At 33.2% G+C, this 14,853-nt stretch overlaps 1 protein-coding gene across 1 annotated transcript in view; it reads right to left on the bottom strand.

Moving 5' to 3' along the window:
* The window catches only part of LOC125650404 (protein PALS1-like), a 69,029-nt gene extending 55,135 nt beyond the window's left edge, over positions 1 to 13,894 (bottom strand). Inside the window, exons 1-3 of the mRNA XM_048878687.2 lie at positions 13,702 to 13,894; positions 13,065 to 13,101; positions 4,915 to 5,371 (exon numbers count right to left, since the gene is read on the bottom strand). Coding sequence (XP_048734644.2) covers positions 4,915 to 5,362 — 448 coding nt within the window. The 5' untranslated portion in view covers positions 5,363 to 5,371; positions 13,065 to 13,101; positions 13,702 to 13,894. The remainder of the gene's footprint in view (positions 1 to 4,914; positions 5,372 to 13,064; positions 13,102 to 13,701) is intronic.
* Between the last annotated feature and the right edge of the window lie 959 nt (positions 13,895 to 14,853).

The raw sequence follows: 14,853 nt of genomic DNA, 5'->3' as shown, positions 1-14,853 counted from the left end.
CCACTCCTCTATCCCAGACGATCAGAAAGAGAAAATGGCTGTGGATAGGACATGTATGCAGAATGTACCCAAATTCCATCCCAAGGATTGCTTTGAAATGGTCACCAACTGGCAAGAGAAAGAGATGAAGACCAAGAGAGACCTGGAGAAGATCGGTGGAGAAAGAAATGAAAGATAACAACTGGAGTTGGGGACAGGTCCAGAAATGGGCGAAAGACAGACCAACATGGAAGTCTCTGGTGACGGCCTTATGTGCTGACCAGCACGAAGAGGACTAATATATAATATATTAGGTCTACAGGGTGAAAATGAAAATTCCGAAACGTTATTGAATGTCTAGAGGACACCATCAATCATCTTTCAAAAGATGATTTGACTACTGTGTAAAATGTAAAAGAAGAGCTTGGAACCAGATTTTTTAAAAGAAAAACATAATTTTCACTCCCATTTGGCCTACAGGGTGAAAATGAAAATTCCACAACATTATTGCACATTCTGAAACCTTATTGCACATCTATAGGACACCATCAATCATCTTCCAAAATATGACTTGGTTTTTGCATAAAATGTATAAGGAGTTCAGAGAACCAGGGTTGTTTTTGTTTTATCCCCATTTTGCCTCCAGGATAAAACTGAAAATTTTGATACCTGTACATCTTATCATATTCCAAAAGATTAATTTATTACTGCTAAAAATAAAAGAAATGTTTGAGGAAGAAGAAAGTATGACAGACAGAACAGGTTAACAACAATATACCAAAACTTTCTTTAGACAGAGTGCGTATAAAAAAAAAGGCCTTTCTTTTGACATCGCTTTGTTAACATGTGACAAGTTATCTTGTCGAATAATAAAACGAAAGACAGTGACACTTTACTTGCATCACTATAATGCACTGCATATTTTGAGTTGTGAGTAAGATAGACAAATCTGGTACAGGACCAATAACTCTACCTGGTCACCAGCCCTGTGGACCATAGGGTTAAAATACTAAGCTGTGAACACTGGACACTTGATGACCAATTTATCATTTAATAACTTTCAAAGTGATAACTTAACAACGATGCTGATTGGATGAAAAATCCGTTTGATTTCTGTGTCAAAAAAAAAAATTGTTCAGAGTTCATCTGCACAAACTAAGCACGCGGGACTACTTTTCTCTGGAATGCGTCTTTCCCGTTAACGTTTGATACATGCATCAAATAAAGAATTATAAGTTTCATTTCTTAAGTCACAATGACATACCTGCTTCCCTCATTCCAATGACATACCTTCAGATTGCATGTGGGATTAATTTGCAGAAGACCCATAATTTGGATGTGCAAGAAAAATAAACCTGATCTGTCAAACTGAATGGGTTAGATAAAGAGCTAAAGCACTGCGTATAAAACTCACAATTTTTTGTACAATTGTTGCACAGGTGATTCTTGGTCAAAAGAGTGGACAGTAGATCAACAACTAAATACTGGTATATTGGAAACAAAGGTACTGGCTGAATTGCAATTATTGCTCTGTTTTCAAATTTTTTTTAAAAAAAAGAATAACTTTGGTGTTCCAATACTTTTTTCCATGTGTATATATTGAAAGAAATTTTCTAGAATATTTCCGGGTCTCCAAATACAGATATATGATTCTGAGTTTGATTACAGCAATTATGTCTTCTTGGAAAGGCCGTAGAACAAAAGGTTATCAATTTAAGCCTTTAACTCGTGACAATTATAAAAAGTTTTATATTTAGAAAGATGCTCAGCTGGAACATATCCTACAAATAGCGGTAAAAAGTAAATTAATAAAAAATGACTGACTATAGCAAAAGGCAAAACATTTACTTCAAATGCAGTTTCTTGAACTTGAAGTGATAAGTGCCAATTTAAGCACAGTGTCCGTGCTTCCATGATGAAGTAATAAAATGAAGAAAGTTCATCATACCAAACAGACAATTTGCTTAGAAACTCCATGTCTCTTGAGGCTTTAGATATGGTGATTACAGTGGGTAAAATGCAGTTAAATTACACTTCTCACCTAAGAAGATGGGTGAGCTTGGCGAACAATAAGCCTATTCATGATTGGGCACCGATCACGGGAGTTTAATTTCTGCATTGATGTAACCTGAATTTACAATGGATACAATACTGTACTAAAACGCTACGCAAAATATTTAAAAACAAGAGGCCCACAGGCGTTAATTATCGGTCACCTGAATACTAGTTAAAAAGTATCACTTATCACTATTTCCATGGGCTATGAAATCTAAAAAAAACTTTCATACAGGGCAAAAATGACAAATTTTCAAAAATTTTCTTCTCAAGAACCACACACATGAAAGAAAAACTAAATGCATAGTAATGTAGAGCAGGAAAGCCTCTACCAAAATTGTAACTTTCATGATCCCCGGAGTAGGGGTTCTGACCCCAGGGCGGGGCCAAACTTGTTATATAGTGTTTATGTGTAAAACACTTAAATTACATTTTCTTTAGTGCTGTTGATACTAAATTGAAAGTAAAAAGATATCTAGAAAGAAGAGGTAGTCCTTTACCAAAATTGTAAATTTGATGATCCCAGGGGTAGGGGTTTTGGTATCAGGGTGGGGTCAAAATGTTCAGTTATTAAATGTGTGAACAATAAACATTTTTAACTTCTTCTTGATAACTATCATTCCAATCAGGCCCCAGAGGGTGCAAGAATCCTGAAATTTACAATTTATGTTCCCCTTCTTCCAAAAATGTTTCATACCAAATTTGAAAAGAATTGATATGATAGTTATTAAGAAGATAAAAATGTCTATTGTTCACACACTTAATATATGACCATTTTGGCCCCACCCCTATACCAAAACCTCTACCCCTGGAATAATCAAACTTAAAATTTTGTAAAGGACTACCTGTTATTTCTAAGTACAGTAAAACCCTGATATAGCGAATTTCTGCGGACAGTCTATAAAAATTCACTATAAACGTAATTCGCTATACACTTATAGCGAATTCATAATTTAAATATAACGAATTCGTTATAAAACTGATTCTTCTACATGTATATCATTTGTATAAGAGAGCAGCAATCGATGTACTAATATTGCGTTTGTATTGTCTCTAAGAGAAATTAAGCCTATGTATTTTCGAGAAGAAATATTTTTATACAAGAATTATACACACTGATTTATTTATGATAAATTTTCTTGAAGGATTATTAAGTTACGCAAGAACATGTCGAAAGAAAAATGTCAACAAAATTATGTGCAATACATACAAACAGTTTATCACAGTTGTCATTTAGTTGTTGCTCTACACAAATAAAGGAGTGTACCATAAAATAAATGCAATCAAACTTCAAATTTAATTAACGAGAATAGTCAACAATACCGACAATAAATTTGCTAAACGTATGTGTAAGTACTGTTTTGCGTTAACAACCTCTTTTGAAAAATACAAACAGAAATTTCGTAATAATGTGTGCCCTTTATGGCAACGGAAAGCGATTGTTACAAATTACAAGTTTAAAATGAAAAACGATTCATTATAAAAGGTGATTTTTATGTTCATTTTTAATTCAAGGGGAATAGAAATTTAATTCGTTATATCCGTAAATTCGCTATATCCGTGTTCGTTATAAACGCAGATTTTTATATAAAATATATAAATAATTTGCCGGGGAAATCGATTTCACTTCGCTATAGCAGTAATTTTGCTATATCCATGTTCGCCATATTCGAGTTTTACTGTATATATTCACTTTCAATTTAGTATCAATAGCATTAAAGAAGATGTAATTTAAGTGTTTTACACATAAACACTATATAACAAGTTTGGTCCCGTCCTGGGGTCAGAACCCCTACTCCGGGGATCATAAAATTTACAATTTTGGTAGAAGCCTTCCTGCTCTACATCAATGTGCATTTAGTTTTTTGTTTTTTTTAACACGTGTGTGGTTCTTGAAAAGATTTTTGGAAATTTGTCATTTTTGAGCAGTTTTTGCCCTACCTCTAAGGCCCCAGGGGTGCAGGAATCCTGAAATTTACAATTTATGTTCCCCTTGTTTCCAAATGTGTTTCATACCAAATTTGAAAAGAATTGATATGATAGTTATCAAGAAGAAGTTAAAAATGTCTATTGTTCACACACTTAATATATGACCATTTTGGCCCCACCCTGATACCAAAACCTCTACCCCTGGTATAATCAAACTTAAAATTTTGGTAAAGGACTACCTGTTATTTATATATATATAAATATTTACTTTCAATTTAGTATATATAGCATTAAAGAAGATGTAATTTAAGTGTTTTACACATAAACACTATATAACAAGTTTGGTCCCGCCCTGGGGTCAGAACCCCTACTCCGGGGATCATGAAAGTTACAATTTTGGTAGAGGCCTTCCTGCTCTACATCACTATGCATTTAGTTTTTCTTACATGTGTGTGGTTCTTGAGAAGAAAATTCTTAAAAATTGGTCAATTTTGGGCACCCCATGGGCCTCAGGGGTACGGGAGTCCTGAAATTTACAATTTGTGTCCCCCTTGCCCCAATTATGCTTCATACTAAATTTGAAAAGAATTGAACTGGTAGTTATTAAGAAGAAGTTAAAAATGTTCAATTGTTAACGCACGGCGACAGACGAAAACCAATTACAATAGGTCACCTGAGTAAACTAATAAATTTCAATTTTAAATTCATGAATTGCCATACAACTGTCCAATCAGTAATGACTTTTAACAACAAAGAACACATATCTTCACTGACCAATAATTTAAAAGGAGGAGCAAATCATCATCATTCATGGCTAGTGAAGATGTAATCAATGTGTTCTATTTTGAAATTATTTCAAGGAATTGTCCACAACTGATAATTCAGAATGGACAGATTGTGAAGTGTATAACTAATAATTCAAAACACTTTTCATGACTTTCCATACCATACCTGGTGCAATGTCATCAATCCTTGGAGGAAAGCCCTCATCCAGTCCACCCATGACTGAGAACCCAAATCTCTTTTCCCCAAGCCTCATGTCCACCATGACCTCAAACACGGTTTCATAAACATCATCCATCGACCAGATGGGCAGGGTCCCACTTTGACTGTAGGTCTCATGATGGACATTATCCAGCACTGTGTTACCACTGTCAAGTAACTGTAACCTATCTGCACTCCCCAGATGAGAGGAGGGAGCACTGTAGTCAGAAGCAATCTGTCTCATGTCATCCACACTTTCCCATTTCTTGTTGAAGGCTTGAAAATCCTCCAGACTGCCCCACTGCAACATCCCCATACTGTGGGAACTAAACAAGGCAGCGTTTCCCACATCGATAGGAAGCAAACGAGAACGAGATGTGGAGAAAACATCAAATGTGGCCTCCTCCACCTCCATAGTGTTAACCTACAAAATTACACCAATAATGAAACATTTGTACCACAGACTGTACAATGGTGTACTCAGTTACAAAATCATTCAAAAATAAAATGGATTGAAAAAAGTCAATTTAATCTTTCAATTTACATATTTCTTTAGTCAGCAGAGACAACCAACATCAATGATCCAAGTTATAAAACTTTTTTGAGCACATTTTCATACTCAAACTCTGCTAAAAAAAAACTATGGGAAAACTATGTGAATTTAGTTTTCTGTCAGACATTGAACTTTTGATCTTGCTCCTAAGAGATATTGGCAGAATGGCCCCCATTCCACTCTTTTAATGGTAGTTATGAATGGTAAAAACATAACAATGAAAGAACTGATGAATTGATGGACGAATGCTGCCCCCCCCCCCCCCCCCCTTCCAATTTCAGAATATGAAGTTTGGGCAAAAGACCAATTTCTAGGTTCCTTTTCTGCTCGTCAACAATTTTAGAAGACAATTTCTCCTCTGACTATCCCAACACTTTGAAAAATGATGCAACATGTCAGCACACTATTCTAATTCTTTAAAAAATAATCACTCAGCAGTACAAAGTAAACTGTTTTGGAAATTGGCAGCCGCCATGTATAAATTAAGTGGTGGCCGCCACATAAAATAAATGGTGACCACAAGTTAAATGAACATCAATTTTATACCCTGAGAGCTACCAGCTTCTGTACATACTTATAGATTCACTCAATTCTGATTTCAGATTTCAACTGATGCAGCTAGGAAAGTATGTATATGAAGGGTTGAAAAAAAAGGAGTTCACTTTCACACAATGAATTGCAACATTTATATATGATTTTCAACTTTTCATATTTCTGCTTTTGTTTTGCTGTGTCACCATGTTTGAATTTTAAGATTATGCTGTTATACATGGTGATACACATTACACATTTAAAAGCTAAGCATTTAGTAACATTACATGATAATAAATCTGTTAAGGTGGATCGCTACACCAATATTCTATTCAATACCTCATTAAAGCATCTCATATGAAGTATGACTTCACCATTGAAAGAGTGATAGTCTTGAATATTTTATAAGAGTTTTTTGGGGAATAATATAAAAGAATGTTTTGTCTGCAAATCAAGAAATTTTAGAGTCCAAATTTTCTTGTAATTTATGCATGATATGAATATCTACTAAAACATGCCTAAAAGACTCATGTCGATATTCTTATTTTTTAAATGAAAAAATATATATGAAAATTTGTTGAATATTTTTCATATCTACGGCTAAAATCTTAAAAAAACATGTCAATTAGAAAAAAGATATATCAGACAAATGTATTTCTAAAAGAAATTTAAATGAAATGGCCAAAATTCAGAAATATTGTTAATTTTTCAAATTTGAACCAATTAAGCCCGATCAGAATAATAAAAAAGAAGTCACAGAGAACATTGTAATAAAAACAACTACATTCCCTTGATGAAAAGTGTATAAAATTAGCAACAATATGATTATTTTAGTGATTTCTATACCAATTTTGATCAGGATTGGTACTTTGTTCTCTGGTTTGGTTCAAATCTTTACAAAATAGCAATATTTCTTTAAATTGGTCATTTCATTTCAATTTCTTTTTAAAATTCATCATCTAATAAAAAAAATTTCCCAAATGATGTGCTTCTTAAAAGATTTTAGTCATAGATTTAAGAAATATTAACAAAATACCACTATAATTTTCATATATTTTTTATTTGAACATCTTCTTCACAGGTAACTTGTCAGATATTTATATCATGCATCAAATCAAAGTGAAGTTTGGATTTTAAATTCTCTTACTTGCGAACAAAAACCTTTTGATTTATCATTCCAGAAAAAATCACCAAAAAAATTACATAAAAAATCAATATATGCACCCAGGGGTGCCTGAGCCGAGTTGCATGGGATACATTGTAAAGTCAGGAATGATCCTTCACAGAAGTCACAGACTGGAGTTAATCCATTATGTCATCCAAATTCCGAAGTAACATACTAGTACACGATTTCTTTTTCTTTTATTCTCGGTTGACATTTTGGCTGATTTCCCGAAAATCAATAGTCTTCCCTGACCTTTTATCTATTTTCTCCAAAATCTATAGTGGTCTTCCTTACCTGATACCTCACCCACCCAACAATACCTCCAAATTTCAATTGATTCGGATTTAAACTTTTAGAGTCATCATGCAGATCCAGATATTTCTAAAATTTTCAATCTTTTTTCAGGACTGTGACCTTGACCTTTTTTCTCCAAAATCAATAGGGGGTCTTCCTAACCTGCTATCCAACAATATAACCAAGTTTCATTTGATTCAGTTTTAAACTTTTTGAGTTACTGTCCAGAAACCATATGTCTGAAGTTTTCAATCTATTTTCGGTCACTGTGACCTTGACCTTTGACCTTTTTCTCTCCAAAATCAATAGGGGCCTTGCTTTGCTGGTATCCAACAATATATCCTGCAAGTTTCATTTAATTCAAATTAAAAAAATTTCGAGTTATCCTCCTGAAACCAATTTTTTTTGGAATTTTCAATCCATTTTTCAGTCACTGTGACCTTGACCTTTGACCTATTTTCTCCAAAATTAATAGGGGTCTTCCTTACCTGGTACATAACAATATCTTTATGTATCATTTGATTCGGATTTAAAATTCCTGAGTTATCATCCGGAAACCAAATTTTTCTAAAATTTTCATTCTATTTTCGGTCACTGTGACCTTGACCTTTGACCATTTTTCTCCAAAATTAATAGGGGTCTTCCTTACCTGGTACCCAACAATATATCAAAGTTTCATTTGATTAGATTATAAACTTTTCGAGTTATCATCCGGAAACCAATTATTGTTGATGCCCATCCGCCCACATCACCAAACCAATAGCCGAGTTCAACTTCGTTGCAACTCGGCTAAAAAGTAGTCAAGCTTGTATCACTCTTTTGAGGGTGAATGAGGTGCTTAAACTAGCCATTAAATAAAATCTTAATGCAATGAATTCATGACACAAGAGGGATAACTCTCTTTACAACTGAGATATGTGAAATGAAATAAAGCAAAAAGCTTCTGCAGGGTTTGACATTTACTTTTTGACTAGTCGGGCTACTTCAAATGATTTTTACTAGACCTGACCTTGCATCCTCTAGCCCTGACCAACTTTCTGATAGTTTCTCCATATTTTTAAATACTTTAAAACACAAAATAATTACAAACATTAATTTTAAACTAAAATGTATTTAATTGTCTCATAAAAAATCTTTAGTCTCATCATTGGTGCTTTTATTTTAAAATACATCATTTTCTGTCTCTTTAAATTCTGCCTGGCATGGAAATTCTTCAGTCCATTTAAAATAATTAGACCTCGACCATTTAATAAATTTTTTTTTTATTTCTATTTCATAAGCCTACTTTTTTCTTCTGTGTCTTTTTTCTCTCTTGGGACATCTTACTGTGAAGCAGAGAAGTCGCTTTTGAATAGAGACATTCCCTCATATATGTCAACACCGAAAAATTGCTGTTTACGACTTTAATTTATTAATTTGATAAACTCTCTCTCACACTTAATTCAAATAAACTGTTTTTTAAATTAAATTTAATTCAATTTATATCTATATTTATCCGAAACAAACTTTACACACATTCACATTTTTAATTAACATTGAGTAGATGACATAAAAAAAATCACTTCCAATAACTTATTTGTTACAGCTAAGCCTAAATCATCATTAAAATTGTTCGCAAAGTTTTACAGTTATTTTTTTGTCATTAGAATAAAATATGTTATGGTTTAAAATAAAGTTTCTTGTTTATTTTTTCAACATGACCAGTCGGACTAGTAAACCCACATTTTACCTGACCGGACCTATCATTTAGTACTAGGTCGGTCGGACGTGCCTTAATTAGTGTCAAACCCTGGCTTATGTAATTTGTCCTTGATTTCTTCCAGTGACAAAAGCATATTAAAGCACAACTTAAGGTTGACATGTCCAATGTTAAGTAATGTAATATATTAAATCGACTCTGAACAATAATCTCATTAAAGATTTACTAATATGTTAAGACTTAATGTAACAATGGTTGCAATACAGAATTCTGCATAGAATTATACCTGTTAAAAGTTACCTGAAAAAAATCTAAGTTTTGGATAATGATATCATTATCTGCTCATTTTGTGGACACAGCTTTACTTTGAACACATTCAAACAAAGTATTGATAAATTTTATATACCAAACAATATATATATATATATGTTGCAAACAGCACAGATTACCATCTTTTGAGGGTGTATTACAATATATTAGGATGAAATATGAAATTGACATTTGTATATTTTCAAAAAACTGTAATATAAAAAAAAATTCAGTAAAATCTGGACTGTAAGGAAAAATATTTTTGATTAATGTCTTTTCCACTCTTTACATGGTTACTATCAACCTTGATATCATATAATGATTATACTAACATGTGTGGATGTATATATGAATGCATTATCAGATACTAAATTTAAAATAATTCATATCTACCACATTCAACACATTTTTTCAATGAGATAAAAAATAATGAGAAGAGAAAGAATATATCATACAAACATGCAAAATGAAACTGCATGTCCATAGAATACCCCACATGTGTGACATTTGTAATGCAATATGGAAAAAAAAAACCAACCAGGGATTTATCAGTACTTTCTCATGGCCTGATTTTCTGCCCCATTCACAATGGAAAATAGATGGATTTTTTTCATTTTGTGAGAAAAATCAAAATACTGAACCCTTTTTATTTTTTCATAGAAAATTATACCGATTAATGATGACCCCAGGGGGAAATATCTCCTTCATGTAAAAGGCTTTATACCTTTTCAATGGAGAGAGAAAGTTGCACTTCATACTTTTTCATTCACCTTATCAATGAATTAGAAGAGAAATGCAATGCTTTCTCAAAAGGGAATTCACTTTGTTGTGTTAGTATCAGATATAAAACCTTTAGTGAACTTAAGTCTGGTATGGTGCTAGCTTTTTATACAGGTAAATCTTTAAGTTGTGTTAAAGTCATATCACAAATGTATACAATATAGAGAACCTTTGAAACACTATTGTTATTTACTCTAAAAGCTTTAATACAGTTAAATTTCAGTTGTTTACAAGCCATATCACACATACAGTCAACTCTCGATAAACCGCCACCTTTTGTTCTTATGAAATCATGGCATTATAACGAATTTGGCGATGAATTGAATTACTGCTCTTTTATATGTAAGAGTTATCTTTTGTCCTGACTTGCGTAAACCACATAAACAACGCCTTTTCTAAGTCAGTATTAAGTGCACTGCGGTGCCGTTTCCTGGCAGGCGAGCCTTCAGAGATTGGGTCAGGGTCTGCAAGAATTGCATCCTTTGCTGCTAAGATGTCGCCCACTGTCCTTCTTTTTATAGACTTTTCCCATAAAACAAAAAAAATGATTTGCAATATCCTGATGGGTACATTTTGGATGATGTCCTTGGTACGTAATGATTTTTTCTCATCGAAATTTAACAGGACCCTCTTTCGTGGCGAAGCCGCTAAATTGAAATGTGTTTCTATGATGTATAAACAACTTGACTACAGTTCATCTCGAGTAATTTTCTTGTTTATTCAATATGTACAGCAATTACTGGGATCCTTCTGTCCAGGTGTACGCCGGAGATCGATAATGACCAATTTACTACTTCACTGACCATGTGCACCTATGGCGGTTTATCGAGATAATTAACATGTTGAAATAGACTTTTGTAATGAAAACACTGTGGCAAATGGCGATAGCGAATTTGGCGTTTTAACGAGAGTTTTAAGTAACAGGAAAAATGTTTCTAGAAAAATGCGGCGTTATAACGAAAATGGCGATGAATTGAGTGGCGATAATTCGAGAGTTACCTGTAAATAAAAAAGAAAACCTCTCAAACACTCCCCCTTATCAATCTAATGCATTATTTCTATGGCAAAGTGATATGTTCTAATTAAAAAATGGTCACATTTTTTCAAAATGTTTTTTTTTAATCTTTAAACTTTTTGAATCAATTAAGTATCACTCACTCTGAATATCATTCTTTATCAAAATTTTAAGAAAATTGCAACATACATGTAGATAAATAGCAATTGGTTAAATGTTCCCTAGCTATCAGTAGAAAAATCATCATTATTCAAAATTACTTCTATTACATAAGGGGATAAAAAAAACAATTTATACTAAAACATGAATTTTATACTAAAACATGAATTTTATACTAAAACATGAATTGCTGATCCTTATTCATATACATGGATATCACAAATGGACATGACAAACACTATCACGCCTCAGACAAAATTGTTGAAATCTAATTGGTCAGATCTTGATCACATGATGCGCCGTGAAAAAACCATATCATGCGAGAAAAATCTGTATTAAGTGAGTAATTTATTGTCGGGTTCAACTTGCAGCTGTGACAAAATTGGCGAAGCGATAAGTTGTATGATATAGACTCCCACGTATACAGTTAGAGGTCTTCGATGAGATAAATTCGTTACACAGTTAGTACTACGGAAAAATACATGCTGTGGAAAAAAAACCTGTATCAGGCGAGGCGATACGGGTTTTCTTTTCACACCATGTATTTTTCCTTATCACGCCTCAGACAAAATTGTTGAAATCTGATTGGTCAGATCTTGGTCACATGACGCCGTGAAAAAAACCGTATCATGCGAGTAAAATCCGTATTGGGCGAGTAATTTTATTTATCGTCGGGTTCGACTTGCAGCCGTTTCAAAAGGAAAGACATTTGACTAAGTTGTATGATATAGACTCCCACATATACAGTTAGAGGTCTTCGACGTGATAAATTCGTTACACAGTCAGTTAGTGACCTGATACGGAAAAATACATGGTGTGAAAAGAAAACCCGTATCGGGCTCAGCTTCGCCTCGCCCGATATGGGTTTTCTTTTCACACCATGTATTTTTCCGTATCAGGTCACTAACTAACTGTGTAACTAATAGTATCAGGTCACTAACTAACTAATAATAATATGCCCAGGCCATATTCATAAAGGGACAAAAAAAATTGAAACTGAGCTAACCATGGAATAAGAAAAAGTGAGGTCAAGGTCACAGGGAAGGTCAAGGTCAAAAAATAATGCCACAGTTGAATAGCTACCACTAATACAGTATGTATCAGTGTAAGAGTTTTCATAAAGATATTGTAAATAGTTGCTTTGAAATGGAGTTAAACACCATATAGGGATAAATGAGGTCAAGGTCAAAGGAAATGTCAAGGTCAAAAGATAAAAATATCTTGAACAGTTTCTTTGAAACTTAGCTGTTACGCAAAGTGTGATGGAAGGACAGAGGGACTGAAGACCGACATGACATACTATCAGCCCTAGCCATATTCATGGCAGGGCATAACAAGGGGATGTGACTACATTTGATTAGCATACTGAAATCTTTTACATTATTTTTTTCTTTTATTTAAACTTGACGTTCATTCAGCAACAAAATTAATACATTCTTGACACAGTATGAGAACCATGTACTTGTCAGATTAAGGACCCCCACACTCCAGGGCCAACACAAATGTCACTGTCCCACACATAGACTGACAATGACAGACACTTTTGTAGATGCCCCCTGGTAAAAAAATAACAACACAAAAAAACCAAGACAACCAATAGCAGGAAATTTACCTTCTATTGCATTCTTTGCATTCACATCCTCCATCTCCTACAACATGCAAAATAAAGAAAACATTTGTCAAGAAACTAGAGCTTTTTCATTATATTGTGATTTCATTAATTTGCATGGGAATCAAATTTCAAGGGTTTCGAATACACATACAGCTAATCCTTGTTTATTTCTTTCACATAAAAGCTGTATTTTTTTTTGGATCGCTTGATTTCTCAGTTCTGTTCAAACACAAAATCAACACACAAAAATTGGTGTTCAAGTTGGATAAATTGATGAAACCAGTGTTTATAATTCTAAAACCTAAACTAATTATAATATACTTCATTAAAAGCATAACAATTATCAGAGTTCTAGTGGTAGTATTATATCATCTTAATATCCATACTTATCTTGACTATGTCATGAACTATACAGGTCCCAATGCCTGTAAACACATCAGTTAGGATAAACATATTGAAGTTTATATCAATTGTATAAGAAAGTTAAACACATGTACTATGTTATTGTGTTAAAACAATGCATAAACAATAACAAAGTCCAAAATATGCATCTATAGTGCTTTGTACTTTTAGTATGTTATCACTACACTGTATTACAGATGATGCTCGATCACATACACGATATAAACTAGCTTACCTGTCCAAAGTATTCACACAGGACATTTAACCATATTTTCCTGGATCATTCCAACTCAATATATTTTGAATCAAATCACAAATAAATTCCTAGGACAAATCACAACAAATATTGAGTGGACTGACCTGAAATCTAAATGACCAGCTTTACAATTATAAAGCTATTTAAAGTTGTCAGAAGGTGATAACACTGCAAATCCACTAATACTTTGATCCCTAGTGGTATGTTAAGGACACCTAAGTATTCACATACCAGGTATCACACTGTCAGATGTCTCCATTCAGTAAAACAAAAAAACACACCCTTCCATTGAATTTCATGACTTTTTTCATGTATTTTTTTTTTTACAACCAAGATTGCTTGTACACAGTTGGTCAATCATGCACATTAATTCATAAATCCAGAAAATGAAATAAAGATCAACGAAATGGACAGACCTTCACAGTCTTTATGTCAAACTTTCTGCCTTAGTTTCTACCATGGCCAGCACAAGAACGCAGTTCTACACGTTATCTAAGCAGCATATTTCCTGTTTGATGTTCTTCTTTACAACAAGTGTAATTACATTTCCTCTTGAAAAGAAACAAGCAGTGAAATTCACACTTTACACCTGTAAATGTTTTTAATGAGTTTTCTTATTTTATTCAAATGGAATACACAACAAGAATGTTTTAAGAATGTACAAAGTCAAAAAATAAATTGATTGGCTTTAATATCCCCCCAGTTTTCTAATACAGGTTCAAGGGAACAAAAAATTTAGCCTTCTAAATACAATGTAGAATGCAATTACTGGGGCTTTTTATGACCATTTTATTGTGTGTCCTAAAAAAAATGGAGAAGTGTCAATGGAGCTCCACAACACATCTTTCTGGGTCATCTGGGATTTAATTTAGTTTAAATTGAACACTTCAAAATGGTGATGTACTAATAAAAAGGGTAGGAGAAAAGTATCTTTAAAAGGAGTTTAAAAGGGACCCACAGTATAAAGATCACAAACAGTTCATTGTACGACACCGTCTGTATGTCATGATTAATTATTACACAAACACTATTTACACACTAAATGTTCTTCAATTTATTTTGGTTTTTCTAACATTTGCATGCAAGCAATAATGTATTTTAAGTATATGTACATATATATATATCAAAGCT

This window comes from Ostrea edulis, chromosome 5, assembly GCF_947568905.1.
Source record: "Ostrea edulis chromosome 5, xbOstEdul1.1, whole genome shotgun sequence".
In the NCBI taxonomy this organism is placed as follows: Eukaryota; Metazoa; Mollusca; class Bivalvia; order Ostreida; family Ostreidae; genus Ostrea; species Ostrea edulis.
The sequence above is the reverse complement of the archived record's forward strand: the minus strand, read 5'-3'. Positions and strand labels throughout refer to the sequence as shown.